At 35.2% G+C, this 22,372-nt stretch overlaps 1 protein-coding gene across 1 annotated transcript in view; it reads right to left on the bottom strand.

The window, feature by feature from the left end:
• Positions 1–22,372, bottom strand: part of CDH2 (cadherin 2) — a 268,670-nt gene that overhangs the window by 33,502 nt on the left and 212,796 nt on the right. The window contains exons 10-14 of the mRNA XM_044666453.1: positions 18,720–18,973; positions 16,377–16,519; positions 10,401–10,634; positions 9,663–9,896; positions 7,773–7,912 (exon numbers count right to left, since the gene is read on the bottom strand). Coding sequence (XP_044522388.1) covers positions 7,773–7,912; positions 9,663–9,896; positions 10,401–10,634; positions 16,377–16,519; positions 18,720–18,973 — 1,005 coding nt within the window. The remainder of the gene's footprint in view (positions 1–7,772; positions 7,913–9,662; positions 9,897–10,400; positions 10,635–16,376; positions 16,520–18,719; positions 18,974–22,372) is intronic.

The following is a 22,372-nucleotide window of genomic DNA, read 5'->3' as shown; positions in this document are numbered from 1 at the left end:
AGTGATCTACCCACTATACTACATTACTTCTCTTCCACTTCTTTTTGCATCATCATTTACACTGTCCTCCCTTGTATCTATTCACAGAAGGAAAAGCATCTACTCCTCCTTTATCCATTAACACTCATCCCTCTGGTTAGCCCTTGATCTCATTTCATCCCACTACTTCTGGGACATTGATTCCCCATCACCCTCCTATTCATTTTTAAACTTTTCCTTTCCATCAACTCCCTTCCATGTTCCTACAAATATAGTTTTCCTGAAGCTTGAAAAAAGGAAAAAACACTTTTCTTTGACCTTTCTGTCTATCCTCTCCTTCCTCCACTTTTGCCACCCAATTTTTAAAAAATTGTCTGTTGCCAATATCTGTGTTTGCTCTCATCATTGACTTTCCTTGTAACCTAGCTTTCATTACATTAGTAATACTCCACTGAAAAATCTCTCAAAGGTGAGCAATGACTTCCCTAATCATCAAGCCCTGTGGTGAATTTTTCAATCATCTTCTGAGACTTTTTGACTTTGCTAATCATCATCACTTCCTATTAGTATATTCTTTGAATTTATGAACACAGTTTTCCTCCTAACTGCTTCTTCCTTTTTTTTCTTCCTATGATGTTTATTTCCTTTAAGGTAGAATTTCCCAGTATTATATCCTTGGTCCTTTTCTCTTTCATCTCTACTTCTTCTCTGGTAAATTCACTAACTTCCATGGCCTCAACTATTCTTTCTATCCAAATGAGCACCTCTCTTCAGACCTAGTTCTGCCTTCTTGAGACACTGAGAACAAGAGGTAGCCACTCTCACATTTCTCACACCTGTGTTACCATTGTTGTTCTAGCGCATTGCTCTCCTTCCCAGCCACCTAGACTACTAGGATAATGTTCTAGTAGGGTAATTCTCTATCACCTGAACCCCCAAACTCTTTTATACTACTGCTAAATGAATTTTTCTTATGCAGTACTTTGGTAATAGCTCTCTCCAGTCTTCAAATCTTTATTAGTTCCCTATTGCCTATTGAAAAAACCAAAAATAGTTAATTGAGTCTATGAAAGCATGCTATTATATGAAACAATGCCATGAGGGGAAATTTATTCCTCAGAAACATGGGACTTGGGAGGTCAGAAGAATGACACAATAGGGTTTTAAACTGCTATACTGAGATGCGGTTTATTTGTAATGTATTAATGATTTTTTAGATTGCAAAATGAGGCTGGTTAGGGGAATATGGTTTGGGATATGCCTATATAGTAGAAACTCTTATGTAAGCCTTTCACATCCTAAACCCCTCTCTACCTTTCCAGGTTTTTTTTTAACATTTGTCCCTTTTCATATTCTACAATCCAGACACAAAGGCTTCCTTGTTGTTCTTCACACATGACACTCTGCCTCTAACTCTTATGTCTTTGCAGTGTTTGCCTCTCATCCTTGGAATGTTCTCCCCTCCTTACTTTGGACTTTGGGCCTCCTTAAAGAGAGTCTGAATTCCATCTCCTGCAAAAGGTAATTCCTAGCTCTCCCCTGCTCCCTGCCCTGAGCTAGGGTCTTTCATTCTTAGTGTGTTTGTGTGTGTGTGTGCACATGCATGAGTGCACGCACGCACACACACAGTTTTCTATATAGTCTCCACATTAAAATGGGAGCTCTTTGAGCAAGAACTATTTATGATGATAAACTGAGTTTTGTCTCAGAAGGAAGATACAAGGATTAAGGAGGACTTGGAAAACTTTAACTATAAAGGAGTTAACATTATATTTGATAATATATGGCCTTCAAAGAATCAACATTAAATCCTAGAAGGACAGCATTGGACTGGAAACTTCCAAGATTCAAACTGAAATTCAATTGTCTACTCAAATGACAATCCTATATGTATCAAGTGATAACATTTGTATAACCCAGTGGAATTGCTTGTCAGCTCTAGGAGTGGGGAAGGAAGAGGGGAGGGTAAGGAATGAATCATGTAAACATGGAAAAATATTTTTTAAATGACCATCCTATGAATACTCTACTCTCCCAACTCTGCATAGAAACAAAGCCTACTTTCAAAGTGTTGGTTATCTATCATAGCTTGGACCTGCTAAACTGGCTTACTTCTGTTACATTTTATGAACAAGAATCAGAACCTGCAGTTATAGGCACAGAGGCAACTAAGGTGGTTTTGGAGCCTGTCTTCATTAATGATAGGATATTTTCTCTGAAAATCTGAGAAACTACTAGAAAAGTGATGATTTTAGTCGCTGTAGGTAAACCTAGTGTTTCTATAAACACCAACTCTTTAGATTCACCCCATACTCAAATTAACAAGACCTTTGTAGACTGGGGAAACAAGTTCCAATAGTGTCCTTGGTCCTACCAAGTGAGAGTTCAAAGATTGAGAATATAACAGAGCAGGATCCTGGTATTAAGAAGATCTTGGGACAAGATACATTAGCCATTTAAAGTTTCTGTGAATCAAGAGAAGCAAAGACAAGTTTTTCTACCTCAGGAAATAATAGGTATGCCTTGGATTGTTTAAAAATGCAACTGGGGAAAATGGTCAATGTCAATGAAGCCTTCGAAGCTTTAGGAATGAAGTTATTGGCAGAAAGTTTACTGAGAATAATTCTGTTGCACAGTTTCATGAGGAGGTGCTCTTGAGCTCTGAAACGGACTACCTATATCCATTAAAATCCACTTGGGGAAAGTTATAGGAGTGACTGCTACTATTTGATGACACGAACATTGTAAAATGACCCCACTATTAGTAAAACTATCTGAGAAATTTCACTTCAAAATTCACTTCATTGAGAAATTTATTTTTCTTCAACATAATGCATTAAATGAAACTGAGTTAGACAGCAATAATTAAATAATGATCTTACCTAAGAATCAAAGCAGTCAACAGAAACAAAGTATCACAATGGCTTCAAAGAGAATAAACGATGTTTTCCATAACTTTTTCTTTAACTTATTGAGGGGAATACAGACAGAAAATGACAAACTGGACTCCATTCAATATCTAACTCCTTTACTTTGTGAAGTATTAAAACATATTGTACTCAAGTCTATTCCTTTTAATAATTCCAAGAGACAGAAATATAAAGTGCATTTAGAGAAAAGTGAAAAAATGAGTTTAAATTCAGTTGGAAACTAATATTTCCTGATATATGCCCTTTTTCACTCAAGCATAAAAAGAGGAAAAAGCAAATCCATAAAATGAAGAAAAACTGACAGAATGGAATAAAAACTACCAAGTATAATTTAAAATGAAAGAAACCAGATATACTGAATCTGATAAAAAGATTCCTTACTAAAAAATGGAAACCTGAACAAGAAGATAGCTACCTCTTCTCTACTTCAATGATTAACACAGAATATATTCTATACCATGTAGAAGAATCAAATATTTCACTTTATCAGGCAGAAAATTTTTTCCCACTGATGCTTAAAATTGTTTGTTGGCAAGCACAAAAATGACTATGTGTGTATCTTGGCACTAGCGATGCCTCATTTTAAATATGTGGCAATAGCTCAATGAGTGAGGTTTTGAAAACTATAACTATGAAATGACCCTGAGTTACAAAATAAGCTGGTGGTTTCAGTTCTGACCAGATGAAAGCAATTCACTGGCATAGACTACTGGCCTAAAAAAACCCAAAACAAACCAAAAAAAGGCCCAAAGGATAACAATAAGTTCACTCACTTTTGAGATTCTCTTATAATGGTAACTTAGGTTCTGTGGAATTTTTAAATGGTATCAGTTACTTACATAAGACTATTAGGATAGTAAGGAAGCTTGGGGTTGGGTGATTAAAGAAAGAAAAACAGTTGTATCTGCATATGACCTTATACCAGCTTCTACATCTTTTACATATATTGGAGGATATCTTACTTTAATTTTGAACCTTTTTAGTCTATTTGCTAGGCTTCAAAATATAGGAGAAAGTAGAATCAGAAAACCTAGGATCAAATCCTGCATATCTTTGTATGACCATAGGCAAGTCATTTCAACCTTTATAGGCAATGGTTTTCTCATCTGCAAAATGAGGGAGATTGGTTTTGTAATAATTTATGTGGCCTCTACAGTCCTGTTTAGAACTATCATCCTTTGACTATCTCCAACTCCATTTGTACTTTATTTGGAATATAAAGTTCCTCTAATGTAAGCCACAGAGCCAAACAAGACTTACTCTGTGATCATGAAACTCATTGTGGGGAGTTTGCTATAATTCTACATGAGAACTAAAAACAGGTGCCTTGATGGATAGAGTGCCACGCATGAAGTGAAGACGACTTGTTTTCCTGAGTTCAAATCTAGCCTTAGACACTAGCTAGCTGTGGAGCCCTGAGCAAGTCACTTAACCCCATTTGCCTCATTTCCTCATCACTAAAATAAGCCGGAGAAGGAAATGAATGGCAAACCATTCCAAGATCTTTGCCAAGGACTCTCCAAATGGGGACACAAAAAGTCAAACATGACTAAACTGACTGAACAATAAAAAAAAAACTAAAAATAATATTACAGAATAACTTCAGATTGTGGAATTAACAAGAAAAAAATCTTAAAATTTTATGTTTGCCCAAACCAAAATCCAAACCCATACAATGATGTCTATATTAGAGATGGGGATCAAATGGAAATTAGTGTTAAGTGAAGGCATGTACTAAAGAGAAGTCACCAAAGAATTAATTATATCATGAAGAGTACAGGAAGGAGATAAAAAGAAATAAGGGGAAAGGAGGGTATTTTTTCTGCACAAATAAAAAAATATCTGAAGCTTCTCTCTGAAATAAAGTCCCATCTTTTTAACTCTAGTTTCTTCTAAGTAATGGATATGACTCATGAAAGTCAAGGATATTAATCAACAGAAGGAAAAGAATAAAAAGATAGAGTACAGACACACAAATGCTGAGAAAGTAAAAAAGATAGGAAAAAAAGAAAGATTTGAAAATAAGGTGATTTTTTTAAAAATAAAAGGAAACTAGTATATATGCATATATAGATAGATAGATGTTCCCTTTCATAAAATTACAAAATAAAGATGCATGTTGGCTAGAGCCCTATTGATGAAAACTATCTGTTTTCTCTGAAGGCTTGAGATGCAGACCTATAATTTCACTGCTGTAAGGAACTGCCGGTATATAGACTATCTCCAGAAACTCAGATCAGTAATTTGTCTTTAACATATAGTACAAGGATTGCAAGAGTCACTAAGAAGTTAAGCACACTGCCTAAAGTCACACAAGCAGTATGTGTCAGGGGCAGGGCCTGAAGCATGTTTTCTTGACTATAAGATGTCGCAGTGCTTCTCATATCCCATCTGATGGCTAAAATAGGGAAGGAAAGTCTTCCTGTTTATGAAAATCTGATAGATTTTACATATGTATGAAATCTATTCTTCCACATGCAAAGACATACAAGATGAAAATGTGCTTAAATGAGCAGATGTATCACAAAGTCCTACTCAGTTAACTTCAAAAATCATTTTATTAATAACTTTTATTTTTATACCATTGTTATTTTGTACTAAATCCCTCTCACCTACAGAGAGGCATTCCTTATAATAAAGAAAAATGAAACAAATAAAACAAAAGAAAATCCCAAACGTTCAGGAAATCTGATGATTCTCTTAATCCAGGCCCAAGATTTCATTAGTTTTTTTGAACATCTCATCACATTGCTGACTCCTATTGAGCTTGTAGTACACTAAAACTATCAAGTTTCTTTTAGACCAGCTGCTATTTTAGATCTTTTAGATCAACTGCAACAAAAACTTGTCTTTAACATATGTTGTACTTGAGAAGCAGATTTTTTTTGGTATCTCATTGTAAAACTTTACATCTATCTCTAATGGATTTCAAGTGATTGAAATCCAATTCTCTAATCATAATCAGTCAAGATACTTTTGGATCCTTACAACATCCAGTGAGTTAGTTATCAACACAAATTTTATGATGTCCACAAATTAGAAGAGCATATCACCTATGTCTTTATCCAAGTAGATGATAAAAATATGTAATAGACAGGGCTAAGCACAAGCAACATGGGATTAAAAAAAAGAAAAAATATATGTTTTCTGCCACGCTGACTTTAAACTACTAACAATTACTATTTGAGTATAACCATTCAACCAGTACTGGATCCAATTCGATTATTATCTAATCTACATCTGTTCATATTCTTCCCAAGAAAAGCATAAGTAATGTTGGCAACAGCTTTCACAAAAGCTAAGGAAAACAGATCTACAGGACTCTCTTCCTCTCTCAATTTAGTAATCTTGTCAAAAATGAAAATGAAATTTGTTTGGAATGTATTATTCTTGATGAAGTCAGGTTGGATCATTTTTAATTATCATTTTCTTTTCTACAGATTTGCCAATCATCTTCCTCAATGATCTGCCCTAGAATTTTCCACAGAAAGTTAAGTCATGTTTATTGCCTACAATGTGTAGTCTTTATTCTCTTTGTTTTGAGAATTAGGACATCAGATTTTCTTCCCAAAACTATAGTACCCTTCTTTAGTCCAACAAAGGACTATACACTATATATACAATAATAAAATTGACTGCCTACCAGAAGTCTCCTCTTGAACTTTTAATAAGTCATCTCAAATTCAACATATCCCAAATAAAATGTATTGTATTTTCCCTCAAACTCATCTATCCTTAAACCTTTCCCACATCTGTTGATGGCATCACCATCCTTTTAATCAGTTCAGTTTGCAACTCCTCTAAAGTTAACCTTGAGATACGCCCTGTAACAATCCCCATATACAATCAGTTGCCAAGTTTTATCAATCCTTCACAATCTCTTTGGCATCTGTCACCTCTTTGGTTCAGGTCCTCAACATCTCTCAAAAAGAACATTAAAAAAGCCTCTTAATTGCTTTTGCTGCCTCTGGTATTTTCCTTCCCTCCTCCAACTCAGCTGATGAATTGATATTCCTAAATAATAACTATATAAAGGATGGATGAGAGAGGAGACACTCGAGGGCAGGAAGACCAATTAGAAGACCATTGTAATATTCCAGGGAAACAGTGATCATTTTCCTTCCCAAAATTATTTTGTACCACCGAATGCATTTTTACCCAATATTTATGTCCTGTTTAAGATGTATATGGTTTAGGTGTCCATAGTTGTTTGTCCATTGTCTCCTCTGTTAGATTGTGAGCTTCTTAAAGGCAAGGAGGTTCTTTTACCTTTTTTTGGCCTATAGCAGGCACTTAAGAAATGTTTACTGGATGTCTTTGTACATGTTGTATTTCTCTAGAAGAATGGAGAGTTCTACTGGGGCAGGAACTGTTTTATTAAGTCAACAAGTATTTCCTGAGTGCATACTATGGGTCAGGTGCTGTGTTAATCCTGGGGGTGGGAGGGGTATGGACAAAGCCTTTGCAACTGTCTTTATTTTCCTAGTTCTTAGCACAGAGTCTTATACATAGTAGTAGGATGTTTTTTTAAAAAGTTTATTAAATTAAGTTGAATTGAAATATGGTTAGAATGTAATTACTCAAATTGGACTAAGCCTAATGTTTCATGATTCCCTGTGCACTTGGGAATTGTTGATGCCTGTATAATGATAAGAACATTAATGCGGTTCTCTGAGATGGCAACAATTTAAATGAAACAAAGAATCATCACCAAATGAGGATAATCTGTGTTTTTATATGAATATAGTCAATTCAAAGATTTGATGGGAATTTCAAAATGCTCTTAAATTTTGTAGTCATTTCCCATATCTTTAAAGTTATATGTTTGACAACTATATAATGTAATTATATTATGCTTCTCACCTGGTCTTCTTCTCCTCCACCTTCCTCATCATATTTCAAGATATTGTCTCTTACATCATCTTCTGGGTCTATCAAAAGCTGTTTGGCTTGACGTTCCTTATCACGACGTTTCATCCATACAACAAACATTAATACCAGTACTAGTAAGGAAAATGAAAGGAGAAAAATATAACACGTATTATTTTTAGCTTCTAAAAACTTGTGTCATGTTTTTAAGACAAAGTGTTTTTTTGGGTTGGTTTTTTTTTTGGTAATATCCAGATACATTAATTTAATCTTCACAGCCAACTTATGAGTCAGGCGGGTCAAGCATTCCTTGTTATAGAGCTGAGGAAACAACAATTCAATTAAATTAACTGAGTTGCCTATGGCCACATGGCTAGAGCAGCTAAAAGAATTTAGAGCTTTCCTTTCTACATACTGCCTTTCCTTTTCAAATCCAATTTACGAATTTCAGATTAGTTGACTCGAAAATAATTAGTTCATATGTTGGAATACCTTCAGGACCTTCACAATTCATACTTCACATTATTTTATGACAGGCCAAGGACCTATAATTCTCCAAAGGGGTTGATGTTACATAAAATCGACTCCAGTGTACTTTCCATTTTGGTTCACTAAAAATCATTGATTAAAATTCTCACCTAAATTAATCTTACACCTTTGTCACAATCTATCCTGTCTAGGCTTTCTTTTCAGGCAAAAAGTCTATGAGTTCACATTTCAGTTAGAAAAGAAATCTATCCCCTATTCTACATCTAGAAACAAGCCTTTAAAAAAAATTCTAAGGAGATCACTTAACATCCTGAAGGAAAAAAATTTAATGACCACCATTTTAGCACATTTTTACTATTGGTCATAAAACTAAATATCTTTCTTTTAGAGCGAGATACATGATTTCATTTGGCATTGTTCTGTTGGTAAATCTAATGTGAATGGATTATGAGTATAGCACAGAGGTTTCAAATTATAGACAGCTTTCTCTGTGTAGGACACACATGTCTCCCTCTCCCCCCCTTATATAGCAATTGCTTGGAATAAAGGGGAGAAATATAAAATTACCAGACCACTTGTAAATGGAAAAAACATAAAGGAAATAGCTGACATTTTCAAAAAGTGATTGGTGCATAACATGTTCACACAATAAACCAAGTCCCACTACAACTCTACAATAAAACACAGAGCCTACGCAATTTATTTTTTTAAACCTTCATAGTTAGAGGTGGTGCCAAAAGTACCTTTCAATAGCTAATTTCCTGCATTCCACTGAACTGAGGATTGGAAAGTGACTCTTAAAAAAGGCACTTTTAAAAATCTAATTTTATTATAAAGTCAGGAACTTAGTTGGACCATGTCATATTTTCTATTATCTATTTCAATAGGGATGTATATATGTATGTACATATACACATAAAAAGAGATATAAAAGAACACTGTTTTATTAAGCACTTCATAATCATGCACTTTGATTCTTATATAATTGGTACAGATTTCTTATTGATTTTATGTGAAAGAAAGTGAATGGAAATAATATACCTATTTTCTTCTATTAGAAAATAAATGCTATAATATTCAATCCATAAAATAAGTACTAAAAGTTAAGAATGTTCAACACATTACCTTATATATGTATATATTTCTATATGTGGAGCACATAAAAATTACACAACTAGCTTTGGTGAAAAATTTTAGAAAAAAAATCCCCAAATATTCTTTTTCAAATTCAGAACTGACTCTCTTATGTGTTATGGCAGAGAAAATGTTTAGAGACCTGAAATACAGATCTCTGAATGAAATTGCCAGGTAACTTTTAAAATCATATCCATTTTCGTCATTAAAAATTCTTACTGTTGATATAGAAACATTGCCTTTTAATAGTTATGTACTTACTGAGTAAGATGATGATGCAAAGTAGAATGGCAATAATAGCACCTGTTCCAAGCCCAGCACCCACAATTCGATCAACATCAGTACAATCTCCATTGGAGTCACACTGGCAAACTTTCACTCGAAGAACAGAAGTGTTGGATTTGGGAGGATTTCCTGAATCAGTGATTATTATTGGAACTTCATAGATACCAGCCTCAAGAAATTTTATTTTTAAATTGAGCTGAGCAAAATCACCTATTTAATGAGGAAAAAAAAGCTGTGAATTTAATGTATTGTATGTGCAAAACAACCCCATGATCTATGTTAAATAAAGCTAAATTTATAAAAAGATTGATTATAGCACTGGAAGTTAAGTTTCCTAAAAATATACAAGTAGTATTATCTTTGGAGATACTTTGAAATAATATCTTATTTCACAGGTCATCATCATTGGCAAAAACCTATTACCTAGTTCCCAGACTTATTATTCATTATTTAGTTGGCATAGTCCAATATCAATATCCCACAAACTTTTATGAAAGCCTTTTCATCCTGATAACACCTAGAAGAGATTACACTCCATGGTTTTATTGATACCATAGTCTTTGAGAACGATCTTGAAGAAGAATTATCTTTTTTTAAACTTGACATATTGGTTAAGATATTTTTAATCACTGAAGATTTAAGGATGAAATAAAGATTTTCTGTTCTAAAAACCCCTCATCCACACACACATTCAAGCAATTAACTAGCTTTTACCATTAAGCCGAGTGATGGTCCAATTCCTCTTGATACTTGCTGGAGACAAAGGAAGATCAAAAGCAAATGGTCCAGCATTTGGATCAATGTCATAATCAAGTGCTGTGATGTTAATTGAATTGGGGTCTGGAGTTTCACAGGTCTCTGCCTCTTGAGGTAGCACTTGGGGGGCATTGTCATTAATGTCAAGTAAATAAATTTGCAATGTGCCAGTTCCACTCATAGGAGGAATTCCTTGCAAGGGAAATAAAGATAAAACAATTTAATGGTGATAATAATAATAATGATGATAAAAACCAAACTGCTGATAAATTTTGCAACTACAGCAAAGCACTTAAAACATCTATTTTTCTTGCCCTCATAACTATGCAGGCTTGGGAAATTCCCTTGCTCAGGTACCTAGGCTGAATGCTATTGGGCACTTGGTCTCTTGCTGCTTTTCTGGAATGGTAATGTGGCCATTACAATGAATCATGCACAGTAGCTTCATGCAAGCACTGCACCTCAGTATTTCTATGCAATAACTGGCATGTTTCTGGCATTCTGTTAAGTAGTGAGGAACAGAAAAGGAGCTGGATAAATGACCCCTGCCAAGGCAAGATACAGTTGCATAAAACCAATGAGAAGTTATTTATAAAAGCAAAATGTAAAACCTTCCCCAGTCTCCTGCCTCTCCACCCTCAACTGAGGGTGTATTTTTCCTTTATTAGATTTTCCAAGAGCTCTCTTTTGCTCCAATCACACTTTATCATGTATTTTACTTCATTTGTGCATCTTCTCCCCATTTCTTTTTTTAACTCTTCTCTCCCATCTTAAATAATATGTCTCCATGTATTGGTTCTAAGATAGGAGAGTGACATGGGCTAGATGATGAAGTTTAAATGACTAGCTCAGCTGGGAAAATTCTGAGTTCTTATTTGAACCCAGGATTTCCCATCTCCAGGTTTGTTTCTCTATCCACTGAGCAACCTAATTGCCCTCTAGACTAAAACATTTTAAGGGACAGAGACTTTTTATAGTTGCTCATCTTTTCAGTTTAATATCCTTACAGTCAAGAATGCAGGAGGGGTTTAACAAAGGGCTGAATGAATACCTAGTTTAGAACAGATTAAATGATCATAAATGAATATAGGAAGGTACCTCACAAGACTTATGTGGTCCAGCATCCTGCCTTCAGGCAGAATATATGACTGAGTCATGCCTGTAGAGTTGGAAAGTGGCTAAGGGAATTAAAAATGAAGCCATGCATCAAGTCAAATGAATGAAAAGATTATTGTTGGGCAGGGTTAACTTGAGAACACTTCCTTGGAGAGGAAGAACTGCCCTGAGAAACAAAAAATGTGAGTGAAGTGAGAGACACCAGTCACTAAGTATGACAACAACCAGTCTGAATAAAAGGGAAAATCATCTCTCTTGAGGGTAATATGTTTCAGGGAGCTACCCAGGAAGCAGAGATGGGCTGATAAGAGTGAAAGGAAGAAAGGAAGCCAGCTGAAGAATGCCTTGGAGCACAGAATGAATTTGAAAGCTAGAAGGTACCTCAGCTGCCATCTAATCAAGACCAAACATGAAAGGTGTCATTAGGAAGAACTCCAAGGAAAGGGACACCCTCATTCTTAGGGGAGCTCATTCCACGTGGGTGCAGGAGGAGGAAGATTTTACTGATTTCAAACTTAAATATGTCTCTCCCACTTCCACCTCCTGGTGCTTCTGGTTCTGATCTCAGGGGCCGGGGGGGTTGGGGAGGGGGAATCAATCATTCTAACCTCTCTTCCACACAGCAGTCCTTCACATTTGTGATGTTTATATATCTCTAGTTCCTTCACAGACCCAAGGAATTTTGTCATCCTGTCCTGATTTCCATCCCCTGGCATTCATGTTATCAGGGTCCTTCTTAAACCCAGAACTGAGCTCAAGATGAAGGCTGATGATGGCACTGTATGATGGGACCTGTCACCTCTTTATATGCTTCTCTAAATTTCTAGGTTGAAAAATGTTAAGCTATCCTACCTTAACTATTCCACAAATACTGTCAGTTAAAACTGAGACTGTGACAGATGAATAATCCCAAATGGAAATTTGAAAAAAAAAATGAAACATCCCCACACAAAAATTTAAAGTGCTTTAAATCTTACACACATGGGGAGATACATATATACATAAATATAAATATCTATAATAATAATGATATAAAATTAAATCTTATGCATACCTATATACAGATACACATACATAAACATACACATATGGTATCCTAAAAGTCTTAGGAACATAAAAATGCACTAAGACTTTTGGGATGCCATGTGTGCACTTTTATGCATGCAAGCACATATATAATATAAACACTCACAATAATTAACATATAGGAATCAAGTGAGGTTTTGAAGTATCCCCTTTTTTCAATGAATCATGAATTCTAGTAGATAGAGATCTATATAGAGCTGTAGATAGGTAGCTTATAATTCTAATACATGGATACTGTGGTTGCTGGTAGACTGGGGGAGATATCTTAAGGGGTTTCATGATTTTCACTTATTTATTGATTCATTCAATTTAAACTTTTACCTTCTAGATGACAACAGTTAATAAGTCCTAGTTCCGAGGCAGAAGGGCAGTAAGGGCTAAGCAACTGAAGTTAAGTGACGTGCCAAGTTCACATACACAGTGAAGAAGTGTCTGAGGTCCTCCTGACTCTGGGCTTGGCCCTTTATCCATTCTCTTATCTAGCTGTCCCTGGGTCACATGATTTTCAAAACCACAACTCCAGCCTTTATAATACATAAGTATATTTCTACAAATCCATTGAAAGAACTGTGTGCTTGTATGTATAAGCACACATATCTATATATATATTGTGTAAATACATATACAAACACACTTTGTGTGTGAGGAGGTATGTACACATAAAGAAAGAGTGAGAAAAATATATGTAAAAGGGCCTTAAAAGAAAAAAAGTGAGTCACATAGTGTCTGATCATCATATTTCTTTTTTTTAAACCTTAATCTTCCATCTTAGACAATATATTGAGTATCAGTAACAAGGGAGAAAAGTTAAGGGCTAAGGTGAAATGACTTGCCTGACATCACACAGCTAGGAAGTATCAATCCCCAGGAACTCTAGTTGTCTCTGATCATCAATAATTCAATTAAATACATATTAATGATGAACCAAAAAACCCAATTAAATATATATTAACCATGAGCACAGGAAAAAAAATTAAATGACTAAAGCTGACAAATTAAGGCATACATGGTTGAACCAATCGCCTCCCAATAATTCCCTCTACACACATACATCATAAGAGCTATGGCTTTTAGTTCCAAAGAGAGAAAGCTGTCTGTTGCTCATGGACAGTATAAAACAAAGGTAAATGTTTCCTTTACTGACTGGCACAAGGATTTTCTCTTGACAGGCCATGGCAAAAAATGTTTCAATCAAAGCTATCAATGGCACTTTGTTTTTGAACACCAACTTATATGGAGTCAGGGTGAAGAAATATCAATTACACTATAACTGTCATCATGGAGATTTACTATAAAAAGTAATATATCTGAAATGTATCACATATTCCTTCAGCATTCTTGGATACTATTATTCTTCTTGAAAGTTATGATGGGATTGGTTCTTTTAACTGTGCATATCTTGATAGTCTAAGAGAAACAAGTTTGTTTGTTTTTTTTAAATCATGGAGCTCCAACCTTTACAGTTTTTAAAACTTGAGGTTTACTGTTACAATATCATTGTTCTTTCTAAATGGCTATACAGAATTCAATCCTGTAATGGTTAAAGTATCACTAAGGAGAATATTGTTAAATTCTAAACAGCACTTACTCTGAAACTTTAACTATTTTGAATGTGGCCGTGATGCCCAAACACACACACACATAAAATAAACAGGGAATCATCAATCAGGTGCATCAAAAAAAGTCCATATTTTGTTGCTGTTGTTCAGTTTTGTCCAATTCTTCATGACCCCATTTGGGGTTTTCTTGGCAAAGATCCTGAAGTAGTTTGCCATTTACTTCTCCAGTTCATTTTATATAAAAGGAAACTGAGGCAAGCACAGTTAAGTGATACAGCTAGGAAATATCTTAGGATGGATTTAAATTCAGAAAGATGAGTCCTTCTGACTCCAAGGCTAGCCTTGTCACTACCCCAAAGACCATACACCCAATCAAATGAGGGAAACTATAAGGTCTCAGAAAGGGTTTCTTATTGTTAGTTTTATCCATGATTTTGGCAATTTTGTATGTTACTGTGTTAGGCTCGAATCCCAACTGTTCCAACTCAGGTCATTCCTGGAGACTAAAAATTGTAGATAGGTTTGTATCTAATTAAGATGGAAGAGTTCCCACATCAAAGAAACCACAAGCCCTGGAGGTATTAATATGTTCTGACAAGCTTGAAAACACCTCGAAGACTGAAATATCTTATTTATTTTTATATTCTTCTGTTTCCTTCCTTTGCCTCCTCAATAGCTAAGAGAGTAATTTATATCAAAGTAGATGCTTAACGTATGATTGTACGAATGATACTTGGTCATCTAGTCAGAATAGAAACAGCCAAATAGAAATCTGAAGCTGCCAGATATTGATACAGTAGCATAAAATGACAATTGATACCAAAGCTCAAGGGGGAAAAAAAAGGAAAATTACAAATAGCAGAAACACAAACTCAAAAAGCATCATGTTTGAGATCATTTACTATAGAGGTAAATAACTCTGCCTTCCTAATTTTATTATTGCTCCTCATCTACAATATATTTCTTCAGAAGAGTTAAGAATAAAAAAAAATCAGGTAGAAAAGGTCTCTATCCAATGCAAATTGTCACAACTTTGACAAGGAGAGTCTGTTAGGCATTAATTCAATGACAAGACCGTTTCAAATCCAGTCTCAGACACTTCCTAGCTGTGTAACCTTGGGCAAGTCACTTCACCTCCCCTCTTTTGGGAGACAGCGAGGTAGCTCAGTGGATGTAGTAATGCACCTTGGGAGTCAGAAAAATCTGAGTTCACATCCAGTCTCAGATATTTCCTAGCTATGTGACTCTGCCTGATAAAATGATCCACTGGAGAAAAAAATGGCAAAGTATTCTTGCCAAGAAAATTCCATAGATAGCTTTGGTCCATGGTATCACAAAGAATTGGACATAATTTAACAACAGGATAAAGCAAACATCTGTTCCTTAAAAGTGTACCACTTCTCTAACAGTATTTGGACACACTCTAACAAATGCTGCTATCATAACATTAACTTATTTCTCAGATTCTTTGTGTAGCTCTACTCAAAGCCCATTTTCTTTTATTTTATATGCAATTATAACAACTTATTAATCTGTTTTCAAATTTATGTCAAATTAGAGGTAGAAAATTAGAAGAGAGGAGAGACAACACACTGATGGCAGCAAGCTCACAATTTTGTGACAGCCAAGGAAGAGAGTGAATGAAATACTATAAAAACAGACGCAATAATTAAAAAATAAAAGTATGAGATAATTTAATTTGGGGTCAAATAATCTGAGAAATGTGAACAAGACCTATCTGATAGCAGAGTCCTATAGATAGTGAGAGAGAGAGAGAGAGAGAGAGAGAGAGAGAGAGAGAGAGAGAGAGAGAAAGACGAGGGGGGGAGGGAAGCAGAGAGACAGAGACACTCCCATGTGTATACATTTATGTATCTATAAATAAATGTATGTACACATATATGTATAGATGAATGTGTTAATAAGGTAACACTGAATAACTGAGAAGATTGCATTGAATTTTATATACTCTATTTCAGAAGGCACAAAATTCTGAAATATATTTTATGAGAATTTCCATTAAGATAAAACATTCTAACACCTAGAGAATCATTTCCATAGTCTCAGATACTCATATTTCTTGACCATGTCATATTTTGATGACACTGAATAAATGTGGCATTACAGTACCTATGAAAAAGAGAAATTATGGCAGACAAATTAAAATATTTACCATTGTCCGAAGCTAGAAAAGTAGCATTGTACATGTTGTTTTTCACATTTGGCGATTCTCTATCCAAAACAGCTATTGTGGTAATCTGCCCATTAACAGGATCTATTTTTAGCCAATTGGCAGGATCTGATAATTTTGTATATCTGCAAAGTGAAAATATAATAAATTCAGTTGTTTCATTACTATTTAAAAGCAAAAAAAAGTTACTTCAAAACACTAAATGATTTAATTTATATTTCTATAGCTCAGGAACACAAGTGCAGGTTTTTTTTTTAAACCCTTACCTTCCATCTTGGAGTCAATACTGTGCATTGGCTCCAAGGCAGAAGAGTGGTAAGGGCTAGGCAATGAGGGTCAAGTGACTTGCCCAGGGTCACACAAGTGCAGGTTTGAAAGAGAAAGATCTTCCAGAGTAATAGCAAAGGATGACAGATAAGAGTAAATTTAGTTTGCCAGACTCATTTTATTATTATTTTTAATCCTTACCTTCTGTCTTAGCATCAGTTCTAAGAAGAATCAATTCTCAGCAATCGAGGTTAAGTTAACTTGTCCAGGATCACATCCAGGATTTGCTAGGAAGTGTGTGAGGTCACATTTAAACCCAATGCTTCCCAACCCTGGCCTGATACTCTATCCACTCTGCTACCTAGCTGTCCTTGCTGAATTCAGTTTAAATGGTACAGGATCAGTACGAGTGGTGTTATTAAGTTTCTCTTCTGCAATCATTATAGAGATGCTTTATAGGAAATTGGACAGACAAATTTTTTGACCTTTACTCTTTTTTTAGCAGGTTTTAGAGGCAAAATTCTAGAAAAAGTCATACAAATTACCATAGGTTCAAACACCTATAAGAAGAAAATTATAAAAAAAAAAGATTGAACTCCACTCTGTAACAAAGTCCTAAAGTCCATGTCACTTATAACCTTTTTTAATTATCAGGATTATATCACTTCATGTTATATACTTTCAGTCTCATAAGATTTCTCCTACAATAGGCAGTAAATATGTTAGAATCCTTCACACTATTAGGGTCAAATCAAAATCAATTAATAAACACATTAATTATTTATTATGTGCCAGGCACTAGGCTAGGTGCCAGGGGTAGAAAAGACCAAAGTGAAATAATTTCTAGCATTGATGAGTTTATAGTTAACTCTCTCTAGAGGGGCAATAAATGAATACAAGTCAATTTGGAGAGGTACTGCAATGACAATTGTGGAATAGAGAGGGAGAATTAAAAAAAGATTTCAGAGGGGCAACTAGGTGGCTCAGTAGACAGCTAGGCCTAGAGATGAGACGTTCTAAATTCAAATCCAACCTCATCATTCCCAACTGCCTAGCCCTCATAAAGATTCTGCCCTGTAACTAAAACATAGTTTTAATTCTAAAACAGAAAGTAATGGGTTTTTTAAAAAAGACTTTACATATAACATGGACTAATTCACACACATATTGATATGCATATATATGCATATATATGCATATATATATACATATATATATATATACTTAGCTATTAATTACTACCATCACTTAAAAACAGAGCAGCAGAAGTAAAGGAAAAAATGAAATGGTCATCCACACCACTTGACAGTAATATCTGGTGAAGATTAGTCTGGGAAGAAGCTGGCAACTATGGGTATTTGCTAAAAGGTGGTTGTGAGATTTCCAAAAACTTTTTTTAGACTATCTATGAATCTTATTCAACAAGGCTACTCTATCTTAACCAACCTCAGTGTCTTCTCATTAAGATAGATAATTAAGAATCTGTTGCAGCTGGACCTCTTTTGTGATACGCATTCTGAGTTCAATAACCATTTCCCCAAACACTTCAAAAAATTTAGTTCTTATGTCCTGGTTTTGACAGAATGGGCTGGGTTTTTTTTTTTTTACTTCTCATTGGTATGAAACTTCCTCAGTTTCCATTGCTCCTCAGATACCAGTTCCTGCCACAAACTTCCCTATTAGTATTATTTGGTATTAAACTCTAGAATAGGTTATTTGAGCCCATTAAAAAAAAAGAAAGAAAGAAAAAGGGGGGAAATGATGATAATATGTAATTGTGTAGCAGAGACTGAATTGGCTGCTATGAACAATCCCAAAGAGCTGAGAGCTTTTGAGCTACAAGAAAATTGGGGCTTCCCACACATCCCTAGCCCCAGCCCCAGAGTCAGCACAAATGAGAACACACAGCTCTTATTTCATGTCTTTCCTACTAAAAATGTGTTACTATTTAAAATACCTTTATGTAGTAAGTTTTTCAATATAAGGAAGGAAAGAAAACTCAAATAAAATAAATATGGAGTAATTAAAAACAAAACAAGCTCTAAGCTAAACCTGTACCTAATATTTTGTTGCATGTATCGATCTGGATCCTGAGCCGTGAAGGTTGTTAACATGGTACCAGCACGGAGTCCTTCCTCATGGCGCACAAGCTTGGGGTTTGGGTTAAAATAAGGATTCTCATTTACATCAATCACTGTAACAGACACGGTGGCTGTTGACTGTGGAGGGTGCTGAATGCCCTTGGCTAACGGCACTTGGTTTTCTGCAGCTACAGTAAGTACAAACATCCTATTTGCCTCAAAGTCAATTGGCTGGCAAAAGAGAAAGGAAAGCACCATTAGTTAGCATATGCATGGAGGACAAATATTTTAATTCAGCAATTCATTTCTGTATCATACTCATCAATAAAACATGAGGGCATAATTATTTTATCTTCAGTAAATATGGTATTTACTGACGATACCTCAAACAACAAAAGATACAAAGATCAATTTCTGAGGCAGTTTTCTCTTTGGGAAAAAAAAAATCCTCGACATCTACCTCATTTATAACTCCTAAATGTTCCAAGTATTAGTGGGTACAATTTTACAAATATGATTAGCACAAAAATGATAAATTTAAAAAGCAACTGCATGTACATTTATTACCATTTTAGAGGTACAAAGAACGTTATATAGGCAGAATACTTTATATAGCAGATCACTAGGTGATGGAGTGGATAGAGCACTGGGTTTGGAAGATCTGAGTTCAAATCCAGATTCAGACAATTAATAACTCTCTAATCCTGCGCAAGTCAATGATCCTGTTTGCCTCAGTTTCCTCCACTTTAAAAAAACCCTCCCTCACAGGGTTATTGTGAAGATCTAATGAGATAATAATTATAAAATGGAATTAGTACAGTGTTTAACATATTCCCTTTCCCTTTATATATCTCATTTGATCCTTATAAGAGCTCTTGTGAGGCTGAGACTACTACAAAGGGCACATTTTTACTTATGATCATATTTTTGACAGTGAAGTCAAAGGTCAAATTCAGACCTTTGACTTCAAGTCTAATAACCTTTCATCATGTGACTTCTCTAAAGAAGAAAATAAGTAAAAGTGTTTTGTAAGATGAATGCTATTCAGTTTAATCTGTAGTCATGGAAGAAAATGAGAATCTAGAGAAATCAAATCCACAGATAATCTTAAACCCTAATTTTAGCCTTTCAATCAAATTTGTGAAGTTGGCTATTAAACAAGTTGATAACAAGTAGTCAAATGGAATGATTCAAGTTTCACCTCTTTTTATTTCCCTTGACTATCTTCTATTGAAGTTGCAAATGAGCAATGAGATGGAATAATGAAAAGAAGCCTGGATAACCTAACCTAGATAATTTACAGTCTAAAAATAATCAAAGAATGATAATACAAGGAATCCAAATGGCCAACTACTGCAACATGAGTTAGTGACTAAGGGCAAATGACCCTCCTCTAACTCCACAATCATATGGCCCACAGGCAACATCTAACAGTTAATTATTTCACTCAACCGAAAAAAGGTAAAAAGTAAGATCATGAATATTTCATGTTTTGAGTGTTAAGAATTTTTTATAGAAAAAAAAATTAGATCTTTGGCACTTTTATAATGCAGTACATGCTTTTGAATATAGTTACTATCTGGGCACAGTGAATAAAGGAGTGGGGAGAGGATATTCTCAACAGGAAGGCAGGAGAGAAGGAACTGAACTTTAAAAGTCTTCTAAATTATAGATTTATGTATTTATCATTAGTTAAAGAGCTGCCCTCCTTTCTCTTTAGTACTAAATTGGTTAGCAATTAAGGACTCTAAGAATTATTCTTTTTTTTATATTTTTTTAAACCCTTAACTTCTGTGTATTAGTTCCTTGGTGGAAGATTGGTAAGGGTAGGCAGGCAATGGGGGTCAAGTGACTTGCCCAGGGTCACACAGCTGGGAAGTGTCTGAGGCCTGATTTGAACCTAGGACCTCCCATCTCTAGGCCTGACTCTCAATCCACTGAGCTACCCAGCTGCCCCTAAGAATTATTCTTTTGAAGGCTTTAGAAGAAAATTTTAAAACTGCAAAATTATATCCAAATCTTTCTCCAAAGGGTGGCTACCTGTCATTCCACCCAATCTATTTATTTTTTTACTTATTTATCCCTTTTTGAAACCCTTATTTTCTGTCTTAGAATCGAGACTAAGAATTGGTTCTGAGGCAGAAGAGTGTTAAAAGTTAGGCAAATAGGCTTAAGTGGCTTATCAGGGTCACACAGTTAGGAAGGACATGAGGCCATATTTGAACTCAGGACTTCCCATATGCAGGAAGTGCATCAGGACTTCCCATATGCTCTCTATCCACTAAGCCACCTAGCTGTCCCTAACCAATCCATTTCAATTCTACAATATCCTCTGGCTTTTTTATGATAAAATTATAAAAATTCCAACTTTATTAAAATAATATATTTATTTAGAATCATGAAATGTTAAAATGTACCAAGTATAACTGGTATCAAATAATAAACCTACTCACATTATTTAGGAAGATTAGGTTACCAAAAGGAAATCATATGCTTTCAAAAATTCCTTAAATCACTCACAAAAAATAATGATCTGCAAACCATTTTAGCTAAGTGGGGTTAAGGCTCTCTTTAAATGAAGGCAGTCTTTATTAGAAAGACGATGGAGCTAAAATGGTAGATCTGAAAACAAGTGAATATAAATTTTATTTTTCACTACACAGACAGGTTGGCTCTGATGGATGCACACAAAATTGGGCAAAACTAGTCTGCAGTAAAATTAGTGAATAGAGGGAAATGGTCTTACAAGAGAAATACACATTAAGTGGAACAGTACCCAACCAACACCAGCCAATTAGTTGAGTCAAATAGTATCTATTAATTTTCAAGTCCATGCTTGAAACCGTACTAAACACTAGATACAATGAAAAATAAAAGCCAAGCCCTCTCCTCAAGAAGCTCACAGTCTAAAAGGGGAGACAACATGAAAACTGCTATGCACATGATACACAATTAGATGTGGATGGATGGATGGATGGATAGATGGATGGATGGATGAGATGGACAGGTGGAGAGACAGACAGATAGATGGACAGACAAACTAATAGACATACAGTTGATGAAATAGAAATAATCTCAGAGGGGGAAGGCATTAAAGATTAAGGAAGTCCAAGAAAGAATTTTTGCAGAAGGTGGGACTTTAGCTGAGACCCAATGGAATTTAGGGCAGTCAGGAGGAGGGGGAGCATTCTAGGTACAGGGAATAGTCAGTAAAATTACTAATAATTAGAAGATGAAATGTCTTGAATGATAGGGCACAGTGTCATGAAAACCTAGAGGAGTGTATTAAGAAGAGAATAACTGACAGCATCAAAAGGTCAAGGAGGAGGAGGCCCGAGGAATAAGCTACCAGACTTGAGAGTTAAGAGATTATAAGAAATTTTAGAGGAAGGAATTTCACTAGAGTGATAAAACTGAGCCAAACTAAGAGAGTTAAAAAAGGGTGATAAAATAGAAGTCAAAGCATCTCTTGTAGACAGATTTCTCCAAGAGTTTAGCCACACAAGAGGAGTGATATAGGACCATGGTGGCAAATCTATGGCACTCAGAGCCCTACCTGTGGGCACATGCGCCATTGCCCCAGCACAGAGCTCACCAGAGTTTGTTACTAGAAAGCCAGAGAGGTGCAGG

This window comes from Gracilinanus agilis, chromosome 1 (assembly GCF_016433145.1).
Source record: "Gracilinanus agilis isolate LMUSP501 chromosome 1, AgileGrace, whole genome shotgun sequence".
NCBI classification, from domain to species: Eukaryota; Metazoa; Chordata; class Mammalia; order Didelphimorphia; family Didelphidae; genus Gracilinanus; species Gracilinanus agilis.
Note: the sequence above shows the minus strand (reverse complement) of the source record. Positions and strands in the feature narration are given on the sequence as shown.